Source organism: Tamandua tetradactyla, chromosome 5 (assembly GCF_023851605.1).
Source record: "Tamandua tetradactyla isolate mTamTet1 chromosome 5, mTamTet1.pri, whole genome shotgun sequence".
Classification (NCBI taxonomy): Eukaryota; Metazoa; Chordata; class Mammalia; order Pilosa; family Myrmecophagidae; genus Tamandua; species Tamandua tetradactyla.
Window position 1 is genome coordinate 163,264,593 of NC_135331.1, and position 16,589 is coordinate 163,281,181.

Consider the following 16,589-nt stretch of genomic DNA (forward strand, 5'->3'; position numbering starts at 1 on the left):
GTTGCTATAAGGACGTTCCATGGGCTTAAATCATGACCACGCTGGCTGTATATACAGCTGACTGCATTTGCAATCTAAGGGGAGTGTCATCTGCAATGAGTGATGCTTAATCTAATCCTGGGAAGGCTTTCAAGGAGGACTCAGAAGAGACAATCATTCTTCTTGTTTCAGCCAGCCAGCCTCTCCTGAGAATTCATTGACGACCTTCGCTGGAGCTGCCACCTCATGACCTGCCCTACGGACCTTGCACCCTACATCCCCATGGTTACGTGAGACACTTTCATAAATTTTATATTTATAGATATCTCCTGCTGATGCTGTTTCTCTAGAGAACCTTAGCTAACACCACTCCACTTAGGACTTTTTTAAAAACCAGATTAGCTTGTAGTGATCCCACTATTACTGACCAGGTAGTTAATACATTATCTTGCCCCTCCATGAAAACAATAAGCAAGATATATAGTTAAGCATATTAGAAAAACCTGATTTGCTAGCTCAGTCTGGTTTCTACACCGTGTAGGAAAAGCAAATACATGCTGAGATTGCTAGAGCGTTCTACACTCACCTATAGTTGGGGGTAATAGATATGTTGAAGCCACCGTAGCCATATAAGAAAGCAGGATGAGAGCCATCCAATTTTATGCCTTTTTTATGCACAATGAACATTGGAATCTTTGTTCCGTCCTTGCTAGGGTAGAAAATCTAGAACAAAAGAGAACAGAATACATAAATTTGCAGTATATAGTAAACATCTGCATGCTTTTAAACAGAAAAAAATAGAAAAGTAGCAAATTCTCCTTCAAGAGGCTGAGTAGCACAATAAAAGCCAAGTACCACAAAACAGTTACTAGATGGTGAAGTATCTTTCAGTTTTTTGTGGAGATAGTATGCAACAGTGAAAAGAGTATGGGTTTGAAAATCAAGGAGAATTGACTTTCACGTTACCTAACTAACTGACCTTGGGCAAGTCATTCATCCTCCTTGGCCTTCGTTGTTCACATCTCCCAAATGCAGCTATCATGCCAACCTCTCAGTGCCATTACAAGGATGGAATGATGGACACGAGACAAAGAGAAGAGAATGGGCATTCAGTTCTCTGCTCCCGGTCATCCCAGCACCAGAAAAAGTCAGATTAGCCATCCTACTAAGCGAGTCAATCTAGGAAGACTTTTTCTCCCCTTGAAAATAAATTTCCCATTCAATTTCTTCTCTAAATCTTAAAGCACTCAACACATCTTAAAACACGTCAATACACGTTCAAATGTTAACAACCAAACATGTATCAGCTTGGAATGTAGATTGGGAACAATTATATTATTACTGGTTAAATCATACTATTACTGGTTAAACAAACATATTTTCTCCAATATTGATAATTAACTTAGGGCTCACCAAACCTTCCTGGATCTGGATAACCGTAGACCAGTTCACAGTCACCTTTTCCATTTTCATCACTTTTTAGACAAAAGGAATAAGAGAAAAAGGATAAGGCAGAGGCCATTAAGGGCCATTCAAGTGATAAGCCACAAAAAGCTGATAATGGCTTCTTTCAGACAGAAAAGCTGTAAATAGCTTTCTATTTGGCCAAACATGGTGTCTGTACACCAAGTGATGCCTAGAAAATTTTGCAAGGGTATAATAAGCCTTTACATTCAATGTAATTAGGAGTCTTATTATATCCAAAGCTTTTTTTCCCTCCTAAACTGAATTTTATTAAACAGCATTAGAGTTTACGTGGGTATAAAAACTCCATCAATCTCAAATCCCTTATAATTTTAACAGAACACAAAAATCTAAGTGCTCTAATATAACAGCAGCCACTCTGATTTAGCCAGCCACTTCGGCAAAACCACAGTTCTCCCTCTAGCATAACTCTTTTCACCTCTTTAATGTACTTCATAGTATTAACCCCCCCAAGGTAGCAGGTCTGTAATCTCCCCTTTCTTTCCCCAAGTTCTTTGTTCCTGCTCCCCAGTAGCAGCAGGATGTGATGGAGGAGCCCTCCAACCACCACGGAACCTTGGCCAAGTCCATTAACATCTGTGGACTTCAGTTTCTTGAACTGTAAAAAGGTGGCACATTAGATGGTCTCTAAAGGCCTCATACTCCCCTCCCTAATTTTTGAAAGGCAAAAGTAGATCCCAAAACATGTCCCTAGATCTGTCTCCCAAATGTGTTCACATCTGCATTTGTGTGGGGCAAACCCTCCTCTCCGGGGCTCTCACTTTCTCCAGCCACAAATCATCAGCTGCGTCTGTCTGGAGAGAAGATGATGGAAAACCAGGGACCAGATGACTGGTGTGCGGGAGAAACCTGCAAGGGGGCTAAGGGGAGTGGGTGGCCCAGAGACCATGGGAGAGTTGGACTCTGAAACTCTGGAGGGGCATAAAAAGGCTTCCCCCCAAAAAGAGGGCAGAAAAGTAAAACTGAGTGCCAAAATGCAGGGCCCCAATGTGCACTGGGCAGAAGGGGCATGCTTTTCTGTCCAAAACTTTGTAAGGTAGCAGTTCTTTTATAGAAAGTTGCCACAAAGTCCATGGAAATAAACAGTGGGTAACAAGGAGGGGAGGTGGAGGCAATGCAGACTTACAGTAGGGCATTTCAGGACTGTGATGAATGCCTGTTAAGAGTCTGGCGAATTTCTGAAATTTGCCAAGAAATAGTAGAATAAAAAGGAATTGTTTCCGACTTTAGAGAGAGATACTGAGAGAGATGTAAATTTGGCAGAATTCAAAATTATCAGAGGGGACAGAGTTTTATTTAAAATTATATAATGTCACTTAGCAGCAACTAATAGAGCTTAATTGTGTGGGTGGGTACAAGTGAATGTACAGTGAGAGGAAAAGTTTCAAGTGATTGGCTGGGATTAATAAGCTAAAATACAGGGCCTTCAACTCAGATATGCAAAGAATTTGGAACACTATAACCACAGAGGCAATGGCCTCAAAGGAGCAAATGAGCAAAACTGCTGCACGTGACCCTACCTTCACTGAATCATCTGTTCAAATAATAGTGTTCCCTCTAACCAACTCCCAACATTTCACCCGTTCCCAAATCCCTGCCCCAGCACCTAACCCCTCCACCCAGCTCACCCTCCCAGGCTGACACCTTCCCCGTGGCACCAGCTCATCACCTGGTCGGCAGTGCTACTGTACACGCCCCCCGCCCCACCCCAGTCCCCAGTAAGGTTGGTCTTTTTTAGACCCTCCACTCGTGCCTTAAGGGCTCCTTCTCTTGTTGCTCCATGACAATTTGACTTCCTTTTCTGACAGCGCTTTTCTGGCTGCTCGTCATAAGATTATCTAGGCCTGAGAGTCTACCTATAACTCTCCCATCTGGCTCTGTGGCATCTAACTCTCCCATTTAGAATGCCATCAAAAGTACAAAGATCGGGCGGGCAACGGTGGCTCAGCGGTAGAGTTCTCACGTGCTATGCCGGAGACCTGGGTTTGATTCCTGGAGCCTGCCCATGCCAAAAAAAAAAAAAAAAAAGCACAAAGATCTTTTCATGTCCCTAGCTGCAAAAATATAGCCAAGCTTTAAGTTGGCATGGTATTGATGTTAAAAAAAAAATAGTACTTTTAGCACTGTCCAAGAATGAAGAGGCACTGAGAAGGTGAGTTTCTTGTGGCCAAGGAAACACCTTACAAGAAGGCTGTTTCTGCCGTGAAACACACACACACCCATGCTACATGGTATGCATATGTATATGCATTTCATCAATCTCTCTCTCTCTCTCTCTCTTCACACACATACACATGAGCATGCACACACACACAAGCATGGGGCAGTAGTCTATGTCACTTCCATTTACAAAAGGGCAACCGATTCTTCAGTAAGAGCAAATTGAATCTTGGTCGATAACCAACTCAGAAATCTATGTGGGCACTTTGGAAATAGTCTGTCAAAACAGCCCAGATGTTTTCCATTATACACTTCCTACGTCTTTGACTTGACTGAGACTAGTTTCCTCCTGAAGCCACTTTCTTTAAAACTTCTCTTCCAGATGCTTTGGGGTTTTCTTTCCTCATTGACCTAGATTTACCAGGCTAGGAGGAGAAGTGAGTAAAGCACCTGCTTCCGTTTGTTTCCCAACCTGGCCCCAAAGCTCCACCTGAGTCTATACCAGAGGTTCTAAGTAAAATACAGTTTCCCAGGCCTCATTCCCAGAGATTCTGATTCCAAGGTCTGGGGTGGAATGGTCAAACCTGCAGATTTAGCAGGTGTTCTGGACACTCTGTTACAGTTGGATCTGGGCTCAAAAAATTACAGTTATACCATTTACCACCCCCCAACATCCTCATCCATTTGTATAAACTAAACCGGATATTTTCTCATAATCCTCAAGGACTCCAATATGGTACACTAAACTTCTCTTTACTCAGTTATCTGGCACTGTCCTCGGCAACTTTAACCATCAAGTTGTTGACCCGTCCAGCATCCCAACCTGACAGATGCCTGAAGGCCTCAATATGAGGACCTTAGAGTCCACCTACTCCCTCCACCTGCTCATTCAAATATTTGCCATGTGTCTATCATGTGCCAATTACTGGAGATACAAAGATGAACAAGTCCTGGATCGTTCCTGTCCTCAGGGGACGGATGAGTCTACTGTGAGCGACAAAGGAGCAAGTGCCACTGATGCCCATCTCCTTGGCACAAAACTCTTCTAAAAGAAACCCTGCAATTTCTCCCTGTGACCTCAATTTGTTCTTTCAGCACCTCTTTCACATCCCTGTCCTAAGCTGTCTCCTTTTTATTATAATTAAAAAAAATTCTTATTAGAACATTGAGTCCCTTATATCCTCTCTGGCTTTGGGCTTTTCTGTTCAGCCCCTTCAATGTCACTAATGCCTGAAATCCTCTAGCTTAAGCCTTGCGTCCCATTCTAATCCTAACCCACTGAAGTCTTCTCCTCCCCTAGACGGCTGGGCACTCAAGAAATGTCAATTCACTTCATTACAAACCGATAACACTTGAACTCTGCTGGGTTCTGAACAACCTACATTTCTGCATATTTTTCTTTTTTAAGTCAATTCTAGAGCACCTGTTTCTAATGCTTCCCATTTTTCTTTATCCCAATTCCACCCTTGGCACCATCTTTGTATATGGCCTTCCCTATCTTCATACAGACCATGTCCGCCGATTTCACTCACCCTCTACAACGGCTGAGAAAGAAGGCTCTCTCCATCTGAATCACCCTCGCTACCTCCACCCCGCCACTCCTCCAGTTACCACTACTTTTCTCCATGTAGTTTTAGTTTCTCCCTTTCACTGGCAAACAAACAGACCCAGATTTCCCCTAAACTACTCAACAAAACAAACAAGTCTTTTGTATCATCCAGTCTGCCCCTTAAGCTAAATTTCCAATTTCTTCTTCCTTTAGGATCAAACGTACCCAGAGTAACCTAAAACCAAAGCTCACGCCACGTTATTTCCCCCTTCATTCCCCCACCCCTACCACAGCTCTTTCAAACATCATCAGTTTTTTATATTTCTCCTTGTACCTCCAGGCCATCCCTACCTCTACACCCAGAGTTGTATATCCTTCCCAACTTTTTCTTAAGCTTATGCAAACATACCTATTTATATTTATGTATGTATGTATACATGCATCCATCCACACACACGTAAGTTATTATTTAGCAAGAAATAGGCTCACAATAACTTTTCCTCCTTCGTTCACTTAGCGAAATATGATAGATTTTCTTCCAGGTTAAATATCCAGGTCTACCTCATTAAAAAAAAAAAAAAAAAAAAACGCTACCTAGTTTTTCATTGTATGAATATACAATGAAAGAAGGAGAGAAACTTCTTTCTTTCTGAAATATTTGTGATATTCATATCACAAATTTATTTAGCCATTTCCTGATTGATGGGTATTTAGACTATTCTTTATTTTTCTGTTATCAAAATGATGGAATATATCCCTTTATGTAAATCTTTACTACTTATGCTATAATTTCTCAGACACAAGACTGCTAGATCAAGGTACATGTACGCTGAAAAATTCAATGGATTTTGACTAATTCTCTAAAAAACAGTGTAAGAACTTAAGCTCCCAGTAACAACGTTTACCAAAGTGTCCATTTCTCAGCAGCAGTGAGTATTAAAACTTACTGGGATTTTAATTTGGGCAAAAACTGGCATCTCATCTTGGTTCCTGCTTTTTAATTAGCACCCATTTTTCATCTATTTATTAGTCATTTTATATTTCTTCCTCAGAAAACAAAGTGTGCCTACACTTTCATTGTGGTGCTTTTCTGATTAGTTTCTGCTAAGAAACTGTCTACATGAAGGAAGCTGTAGTAGACTGAATCGTGTCCCCCATAAAGATATTTCAAGTCCCAGGCCTGGGTCCTGTGGTTGTGGACTCATCTGAGAACAAATCAGGCCAAAATGAATCAGCGCAGCCCTTAATTCGTGACTGGAGTCCTTATAAGGAGAGCAAATCTAGAAAGAGACAGATGACTGAGCGGGGGCAGAAGTCAAAGGGCACAGTCACTGCCGGGTGAAGAGGCAGAGATGGAGCCAGCACCATCACGCCGCAGACTCCAGAGAAAGCGTGGCCTGGCCACGTAACCAAGAAGTTAGGATTTCAGGGATGATTATGATTATGGAATCATTATATAGATATTTCTTTTTGCTTTCTGGTATATTAGAGTAGACAGAGGGAAATACCGGAAATCTCTGAATCCAGCGGCCTTGATTTCTGTTAGTGATTGTACAGACTTTATCTTGTGCCCTGTGATTGTAAAAAACCTTGTGACTGACCCTCACTTGTACCCATTTTATCCACTTTAAGAGTCTTGCAATCACCAAAGACGGCCTGTAATGTTTATTAATAAAGGGTCTTGGGTCAGCCCAGAACTAACCCACCCAAAGTCCAAAGTTATCTTGATATCCAAAACTGGATCTAACTGAAATGGGCCCACCTGACATGCACAGTAGCTTAGACTTCAACCTGGAAGTCACCTATACCTCATTATAATATCAAAACCCATGCCCATCGTCATATTAAGGCTGCCATTTTCTTACATAAGTTCTGTGACTAAGCATGTAATCAATCTGCGCATGCTCAATAACCAAATCACCTCTAATTACATCATCTGGAGCCACTGTACTCATTATCCTAAACCCTGCCCATCTTCTGATAAAATAAAACTATCAGAATTACTGTAGTTCGGGGAGACAGATTTTTGGGCCGACAGGCCACTGATCTCCTGCTTCGGGTGTAGCAATACACTCTTTCTCTGTTTGAAACCCCACTTTCTCAGGAATTGGTCACCTGAGAGCATCGGGCAGAGAGCCTACCACTTTTGTCTAGTAATAGGATGCACTGATGTTGGATTTCCAGCCTCCAAAACAATGAGACAATAAACTCTTGTTGTGTATACTAATGCGTCTGTGCTATCTGTCATAGCAGCCCTGACAAACCAAGACAGATATTAAGCTTTTTACTATGCTATGTTTTGCTAACTTTTTTTCCCGTTCTTTCACTTGTCTTTTAACTTTATGGAAGTTATCTTGTACTATCTATTTTTTTCCTTTTGATTTCCTGTATTATTTAGAAAGGACTTCCCATCCCAAAGTCATAAAAATATTCATTTACATTTTCAGTCTGAGTTTTTACATTTATATTTTTAATCCAAATAGAGATTTTGCATATGCTCTGGGCACTATTTTCCCCCTGAAATGGCTAACTATTCCAACACCATTTACCAAAGAAACTGTTCTTTCCTCCACTGTTGAGAAATGCCATTTTAAAACTGGTTTCTTCCTAGGCTCATCCTTTTCAACCCTTCTATGGCAACTGCTTCTTTGGCACCCTGAGTACAGAATTTCTCTGGCTCTTTTTTATTCCACTGATTCTTTTTCAACCTTCCTCATCTGTTCATTACTGGCTCCCCCTCTTTCTCTTGCCAAATGCTGTATTTTTGCAATTTTCTATACTTGGTCTTTGTGCTAGTTTGAATCTATTATGTATCCCAGCAAAGCCATGTTTTAATCCTAACTCAATATTGTAGGGCAGAAACTTTAGATTAGATTATCTCAATGGAGGTGTGACACACCAATTTGTGGGTGAGACCTGTTGATTAGATGGAAATATGACTCCACCCATTCCAGGTGGGTCTTGATTAGTTTACTAGAGTCCTTTAACAGAGGAAACATTTTGGAGAGAGCTCAGAGCAGACAGAAATGACAGAGTAGAGTCGATGCAAATGCTGCCACTTGAGAACAGAGACATAAATGTTTGGAGATGCCTGGAGCCCAGCAGACATCGCCATGAGATGTTAAGCAAGCCAGAACCTGGAGAGAGCCAAGGGCAGCCAAGAGATGAAACCCAGCTCTTCAGAAGCAAAGTGAGGGACTTCCACAAGAACAGAGGCTGAAAGCAATGGGGCCCAGGAGCAAGGGATAAGTTGATGCCAGCCACATGACTATCCAACCGACAGAGATGTTCCTGACCCATAAGCCTTCCTTGAATTAAGGAATCTTTCCCTGAATGTCTTAGTTTGGACACATTTATAGGCTTAGAGCTGTAAACTTGTAGCTTGTTAAATTCCCTTTATAAAAGCTGTTCAATTCTGGTATATTGCATTCCGGCAGCTTGCAAACTAGTACAGTCTCCCTTTCTCTCTCTGCACATTCATCCTTCATCATTTTAGAGCACCCACCAAACTATTCTGTGCCAAGGACCCCACAACCACATTTTAGGCCCATTCACCAGACCCTTTTACTTGAAGGTTGCCTGTAATGGCTGGGTTACAAAGTCCCTCAGGTGGCCTCAAGTCCACGAGTCCATGATCTCATACAGAGGAGAGTTCTTGAGCTCACACAGATGGCCCGTCTGCATTTCCATATCAACATTCCCCAGATACGCCCACATATTTGCTCTCTTCTTTTGGCCACCCTATCGCCACCCCTCAGAACCACATCTTGTGACAAAGAACACCACATTCAGTTCTCACAAACAGACCTCCTCTCCCAATTGTACTAAACACCTGCTCACACTTCTCTATCCTACTAGCCTCCTAACTGGGTCTCCCTGACGCTTCTCATTCACTGAGTGGAAATATGGTTGGTTTATTAGAAATGTAAACTATTCTTCGTGACATACAGAAGCTGTAATGTAATTTATATACGTGGATGATATAAAATCCATCAGTGCTTGAGGATGGGTAACTGCCAATACTTAAATTCACAAGTTATTTTTTCATCATCCAACAATTTCTTGCTGCTAAAATACTCAGGTTTAAGTTAAAAAGCAAATAGACAGTATGTTTTCTCATACTTGGAACCAAAGGAGGGTGAGCTGACAGTACCAATAGACATCTGTTCTTTCTGAACGTCCACCATGGGCTCAGCCCTGTGAGGGAATAGCTGGAGCTTTTAGGGGATCCTCAGTGGACAAGAAAACAAAGTGCTCACATGGGATCTAATATGCACCCACTTGAGTACAAGAGAAATTACTGGGTGATGTCTGTCATCCAGGGCTAATGGCTCGTCATGTGAGGCTGAGGGGGCCCTGTCTTCCCTCTTCCTGTCAGCAGTTGCGCAAATGGGTTGTCTGATGAGCTGGACCCATTTCCACAAGTAGCCTGTGACACAGACGAGTATAAATGGACCTGGTACAGTACTTCATCCTAACAGACTACAGGCACCAGAAAACCTATGGCAACTTCCCCTGTGTCTCGGTTTGCTAGTGCTGCTATCTCAAATACCACAAACCGGGCTTGGGTGTCAACAACAGGGATGTATCATGTCACAGTCTTGAGGCTAGAAGGAGCCTCAAATCCAGGCATGAGCAAGGTGGTGCTTTCCCCCCAAAGCATGTAGCATGGCGGTGCTGGCTGCCGGCAAACTTTGGGCTTCCTTGGCTTGTCACTGCCTCTCATCCCATGGCAAGGTCCTCTTCTTTGTCACTTCAGTAACATCTCGGTTTCTTTGTAAGACCTTGAGTAACGTGCATTAAAGGTCCCCTGGTTGAGATCATCACACCTTAACTAAAAACATCTTCCAAAGGTCCTCCTCGCAAGGCGCCCCCTGCAATGCTGACTAAGATGAAGAACTGTTTGTTGGGGTACATAAGCCAACCTACTACACTCTGGAAGCACCCAGGAGATCTTCCAAGAAAGATTATTTTAGAGTATAGAGATAGTAAACCTTCCTGAGGGACACCGCAACAAAAAACCAACCAAACAAAAAAGGCTTATTCATCACAGCAGTGATTCAAAGGTGAGCAGAGTTAACCAATGAATTAAGAGGTCTTCTTTACTTCATTGCGCCCCCCTCCCCCACCTGCTTTGACACGTACGTACATCTGTCATCTGGGAAACTCTTACAGCAGCTTAACAACGTCATTCCACACCTGAAACCAAGAATGTGACGCACCCAGCTATGAGGCTCCACCTGTGAAGCCCTGGTGGCTGCAAAGTAGAGGCCAGTGAGGGGTATTTTCTGAGCAGCACCAGGACTGTGCTACTGGGCAAAACAGTGCTGTGCAAGCGCTTTCTCAGCATTGCGGAATTAAGAGGATAATTCCAAATTCTGGGGATTTAAAATGTTTCAGATACGACAAGGGATCGGGACCCCCTGGGCCTCATGTAGCCTCTGTCACCCTCTCTTAGGACAAACCTAGTATGTGGGAAGATCAGCTACCTGCCAAGATCACACAGCCAGCCTATGACAAATTACCACCACGGCCTCCCGAGTCCCTAGTTCAGAGTTTTTTCTACATCATGAGTAAATTCACTTTAAGGCATTACTTCCTCCAAAATACCTTTATTGGATGTTATTACGCAAAATTTTGTAAATGTTAGAACTTTGGCATGGATTTAATACTTTCGTCTTTTTTTCCCGAGACAATAATAGACTGTCTCTTGGAAATCCAGGAGATGAATATCATTTTGGTAGAGATGTCGAGGCTAATTTGCTCCTCTGTGTTCATTACTCTCTTGAAAAGGAGACTCTTTTTGGCAAGTCAAAAGCCGTATTGCAATAAGGAGTTAATTTTATTTTTTATTAAGCAAGATGAGCCTGCCTAGAAAGATAATTCATGCAGTCAGCAGTGATACTTGAGGACTGGATACTAAAAGAACAACAAAAATCCTAATATATCCTACCATACCACTGTACTAAAAAATTCAATTTCAAAAATCTTCTTAAAAAGCTTAATGGATGCAATTTGCTTCACAAAATGAAACAAAGTTGCTGGAGAGTTACAAAGAAAGCAGTCACAACTTTCTAAGTAGTCAGTTAAATTTTAAAGCAGCTTCTAACTTCCTACATTTAAAACTAAATTCGAGTGAATGATGGTTTAACAGCTCAGAGCTCATGGATCTTTGAGCCGAATCCAGTAAATTATAAAACTGCTGAAGAAAGAGAGGCAAGAAGATTTACATTTACATAAACCAACGTAGTCTAAAATTTCAGAAAGGACCCACCCCCTACTGTGGACTGTTGACTCTGGAGAGACATCGCCAAATATCAAACACTGGGGAGCGTGTTTTGGTCCAAGATGGCAGTCACCGCACACACGTCTAGTTGTGTGAATACAGGACACTCGTTTCAAATAAACGAAATAAAAACATTTTCCTTTCAAGGAAAAGAGAGGAGCAAGTAAACATAACAAATCAAAGGAACATTACTGTTCTTCAAATCAATGACATAAGCTACAAAAAGATCAGCTATCTCCACTGAAATGATTACTTTTCTTGAGACGAGTACACTTAGTAATAAAATCAATTCTAAGACACTTCAGTATGTGCAGCAATCCCTGAAACAATCTTCAACAACACACTTGATCTAGTTCAGGCTGGTGCTATCTGAGGCAAATGCCAGGGCTTTCATTATCATGAGTAATGCGACGTACCCATGCACCAAAGGCTGAGGTAAACTGCAAAGGGCAAGACCTGCGGAGAAGAATGTCTGGCGATAGCAATGCCTGCCTAATTTTAGAGCCTGGCAGGTTTAAAGGAGAACGTTCATAAAAGGGTGTTGTGCTTCCCTTTTTATCAGAGCTGAGAGAGGCCACTTGTGTGGTCTGTGCCAAGTGTGGCAAATAAACCTGACAAGGAGCAGAGCCACTCTGAAATTCCACGGTCAATGCAAGGAAGGAACAAGACATTCAATTTTTCAAAGACCTGGGCAGAAGGTAACCTTTGTGCTCCAATTACCTTGTAAAATGAGTACATGAAGAACTTCCCAGGACTTTGAGGGAGGTACTGCACATTCCTGGCTGTGCTTAAGTTAAAAATACTCGCTTGGCATTAGAAGGTTGCATCCTGTCTTCTATCCAGGCATTTTAAGGTGGGGGGAGAGGGGAGGAGCTTTGGGCAGAAAATATAAAGGGAAATTTCTATTCTAGATGCTTTAGTTTGCTTTTCAAAGGATGGCTGGGCATTTTCAGAACCTTTGAGATTTAAAAGCTCCTTTGGGGGGGCACCTCAACAAGAGCAAAGTCACTCTGTTTAAAAATCTATTTTTGTTTGGTGCATTTCTTGAGCACCAAAGCTGTGCTAAGTGCTAGGCTGTTAGACTCTAAGGCTAGGCCTCTAAGGCTTGACCATCTCTGTGTGGGAATAGGAAGACTCTTTCTAAGTCTCAAAATGGGAAGCAAGATGTGATGCAGAAAATGGAAGGCTCTGAACACAAGGAAAGAAGGGCAGTGGTACAAGCACTACTAGATCTTGTGCTTTGGTACTTTGAGGGGTTGTCCTAGTTTGCTAGCTGCCAGAATGCAATATGCCAGAAATATACGGCTTTTAAAAAGGGGAATTTAATAAGTTACAAGTTACAGTTCAAAGGCTGTGAAATTGTCCAAATTAAAACAAGTCTATAGAAATGTCCAATCTAAGGCATCCAGGGAAAGATACCTTGATTCAAGAGGGCTGATGAAGTTCAGGGTCTCTCTCAAGTGAGAAGGCACATGGTGAGCACAGTTAGGGTTTCTCTCTCATCTGGAAAGGCACATGGTGAACATGGTCAGGTTTCCTCTCTCATCTGGAAGGGCACATGGTGAGCATGGCATCATCTGCTAGCTTTCTCTCCTGGCTTCTTGTTTCATGAAGCTCCCCAGGAGGCATCTTCCTTCTTCATCTCCAAAGGTCACTGGCTGGTGGACTCTGTTTCTCATGGCTATGTCGTTCTGAAGTTTTCTTCAAAATGCTTCTTCTCTTATAGGATTCCAGTAAGCTAACCAAGACCCACTTAGAATGGGTAGAGACATGTCTCCATCTAATCAAGTTAAATACCCACAGTTGACTGAGTCACATCTCCGTGGAGATAAGCTAATTAATGTTTCCAACATACAGTACTGAATAGGGATTAGAAGAAACCGTTACTCCCACCAGGTTGACTAGGATTAAAACATGGCTTTTCTAGGGTACATAAACCTTTTCAAACCAGCACAGGGGTTTATTTGGATTTTAGAGGGATTCAGTCAATATTCTGTGGTGGAAAGAAAGGGCTAAGATAAAGAATTACTTGATTGTAGAGCATTAAAGCTGTCTTCAGTTCCACGGCTTTGACCTCTGTGTGGTCAGTGAAGAGACATAATCAAACACCTTCATTAAAGCTTCTGTTTCTGTAACTGGCATTGCTTCTGACAGGCCCTCAAGCAGGAGGTAGCAACTGCCCTGCATTAAGGCACACTGCGGTGGGATTTGGGCGGCACATGGAATGCACTTGCACGTGTGCGGCTTCTGCACAAGAACAGCATGATGTGTCCCTTAACAGGCGGTCGTGAGCTGTGCACTGCTTGCATTCAACAAATATTTGCTGAAAGACATCGCTTTCTGGCTCCCAAATACTTATTACTGGCGTGTCGCAGTTCCTGAAGATCAAAGGCATCTTGGCTGACTCTCCCTGGATCTTGCATGGCCATCCAGAAGTCCACACCCATGCTGAACCCCTGCTGGGAGGCACAGTGGCCTCGGCAGCCTGCGGGACTGCTGCTTCCAATCTTACCAGATTAACCTCCCCGGCATTACTCTTTTAATCTAGGTCACTCACCTACTGGAAACATGCAATGGCTCCCCTTTCTCTACAAAATGAAGTCTATGGCTTAGACCAGCAATGAAAACTCCCCACTCTCTGGCTCCCACCTCTGTGAATTATTTCCTACCAAAACTGTCCTCTCTGGTGAAACTGCCATCTCACCACCTCCAGAGTCCTGCTCCCAATATCCTATGCCTTCACAAACTACAGCATGCTTGAAATAAAATACATACAACCCAACACACATGCACAGGCTCTTATGGACTGACCTGGCTGACCCCCACTTGGCCCCTACTGCAGGCACCCAAAAGCTACATCTCAGGCAGGTTCATTCATCCTTTGCTTGAATGTTTTTACTAATGAGAAAGAAACTTAAAACAGCACAAATGGCCAACTCATTTTATGTTGGAGCTTCTTTAATTGTTAGGAAATTCTTCTTTACTTAAAAACATTAAAATGAACTGAAATCATGGGGAAATGAAAAAATTTAGCCAAGGCTGTAGGGATAGCACCTATGGATAGTAAATTCCTATAGAAGCTCATTATCAACTAGTGTCCATACATCTAAAAACAAATATCAGAAGGTGTCCTAATTAGTTTCTATATTTTTCATAACATAGTTTTTCTTAGTCCTTACTTTGGTCAAAATACATGTTATTTATTTCATCTGATTTATTTAAAGCACTTATTCAGCTCCTGGCAGGTACCAAGCACTGTTCTAAAGGCTTCAGAAATATCCTCTCATTTTGGTTCGGCATATGAATTCTATATTATGATTGTCCCCATGTTTTAGCTGGGGTGACTTCAACCTAGAGAAGGTGAAGTAAGTAGTCCAAGTTAGCTTTCTCCAAATGATCATGTCAGGAGTTGAACCCAGGCTGTCTGGCTCCAGAAGCCATGCTCTTCCCTGCTGTCAACAAGGGATCAAGCAAATCCCTTGGCCAAATCGAACTCATCCTTCGAACTTCAGCTCAAATGTCCCCTCATCCAGGGGCCCCTCCGGAATCCCCTGCAGTATGCTCTTGTGCTGTCACAGTTTTCCCTTCTTGTCCTGTGTGTCTATTTAGCTCGGTACCTAGCCCAGCACCTGGAAGATCAGAGGGACTTAGAAGATGGATGCTGATATATGCATAAGTGAACTGGACCCTTTGCTTTAATCAAACAATGTAAGAAGAATTACTTAAAAGGCATTTTATTAAAAAAAAATCACACACCAATAGAGCAGCGTATAGATTCTGGCTTCAAAATACTAGTTAGCTGCAGAATAATCAAGTAAAAATTAACTCTGGTAGAAGCACTAAGAGATTGCATAAGCTTTTAAGGTCACAAATGTCTAGTGTATTACTCATGAAAAATATCCAACAGCTGATATTTTACTTATGTGTGGCAAATTAATCTATTAATTTGGCAATGCCATGGCAGACAAGCTTTACAGCTCTCAAAGATTTTAGTTATGGCAATTTATTGCCTGAGATTGCACGTGCACCATAAAACCTGACCAGGATACTTGAACTACAATTTCAAGTCCTCATTAACTCAAAACGATGGCAGACCATTTATTTCTTTTATTGTGTTAGAAAAATAAAATTAATAACCGATATGCTGAAAGGGCAAACTGGCCAGAATGTTAGCAGAAGAGAACTGCGCAGCTTTAAAAATTTGTGGCTGGTAGTTATTCAGTTCTTAAAAGGGTGAACTATTAAAAAGAGACAGATGTTAGCGAGGAGAGAGGAGAGCAGTGTTGTACAATAAAGCAGCTCATGGCAGTGTGGGGGGCATTAAACAGAGCTGCATAAAGCCCAGCCGGCTCCCGACTGCCCTGGAGTCAGGACAGTATTGACGAAAGCTCAAGAGCTAGAAAGTGGCAACAACTGGCCAATTACTGTTTTTCATCTGTACCTCCAAGGGGAAACTGAGATGCAGAAAAACATCTCAAGGAGAAAATTCACAGCAAACAATTTTTATTGCAGAAAAATGAACGACCGGAATACTGGCAAGGTGAATTTAGAAGTAAAATTGTCCAGTGCAAAGAAATTTATGCAAGTTTCTATCAGGCAAATCCAATGCTGCTACTGCATTCTGATTTGTTTCCATTTAAAAGTTCTCAAGCAAATTGCCCCAAATCAAATTTGTCAAGTGAGTAAGAGGTAATAAAGAAACCCATCCTAGATAATACCAGCTTGCTTAAGGATCATTGAGAAGCCCTTGAGAACCACCGTGTACTTTACCACCCCCGCTGGGAAACGTGGGGCCAGAAGTGGGCTCATGCTGGCCAACGCTGGTTGCTAAGAGGTGGTCAATTAGAAGAGACTGTGCTGAGGGCTTAGAGGTAGCGTCACAAATACCTACAGGGAAGCAACTCACCAGGGGGCAGAAAAGGAAGTCAAATCACCAAATTCAGAAATCCTGCCCTGAAAGTACAAGAACAAACTCTTTTTGTTTTATATTCTAAACTTGGCCATGTGAGATGTTGTTTTATCTTCGCGCAGTAGAAGACTCATAGGAAAAATCTAATCGGGGAAACCATATATAAATTTTTTCTTTTCAGAGGACTTTTAACAGTCTCCTACTACCTTGTCTTACCTCAA

The 16,589-nt window shown here is 42.1% G+C and overlaps 1 protein-coding gene across 5 annotated transcripts in view; it reads right to left on the bottom strand.

Annotated features, from left to right (window-relative positions):
- The window catches only part of PREP (prolyl endopeptidase), a 166,554-nt gene that overhangs the window by 15,926 nt on the left and 134,039 nt on the right, over positions 1–16,589 (bottom strand). For all 5 annotated transcript variants that reach the window (XM_077162524.1, XM_077162523.1, XM_077162522.1 and 2 more), the window contains one exon: positions 566–702. In XM_077162524.1, coding sequence (XP_077018639.1) covers positions 566–702 — 137 coding nt within the window. The remainder of the gene's footprint in view (positions 1–565; positions 703–16,589) is intronic.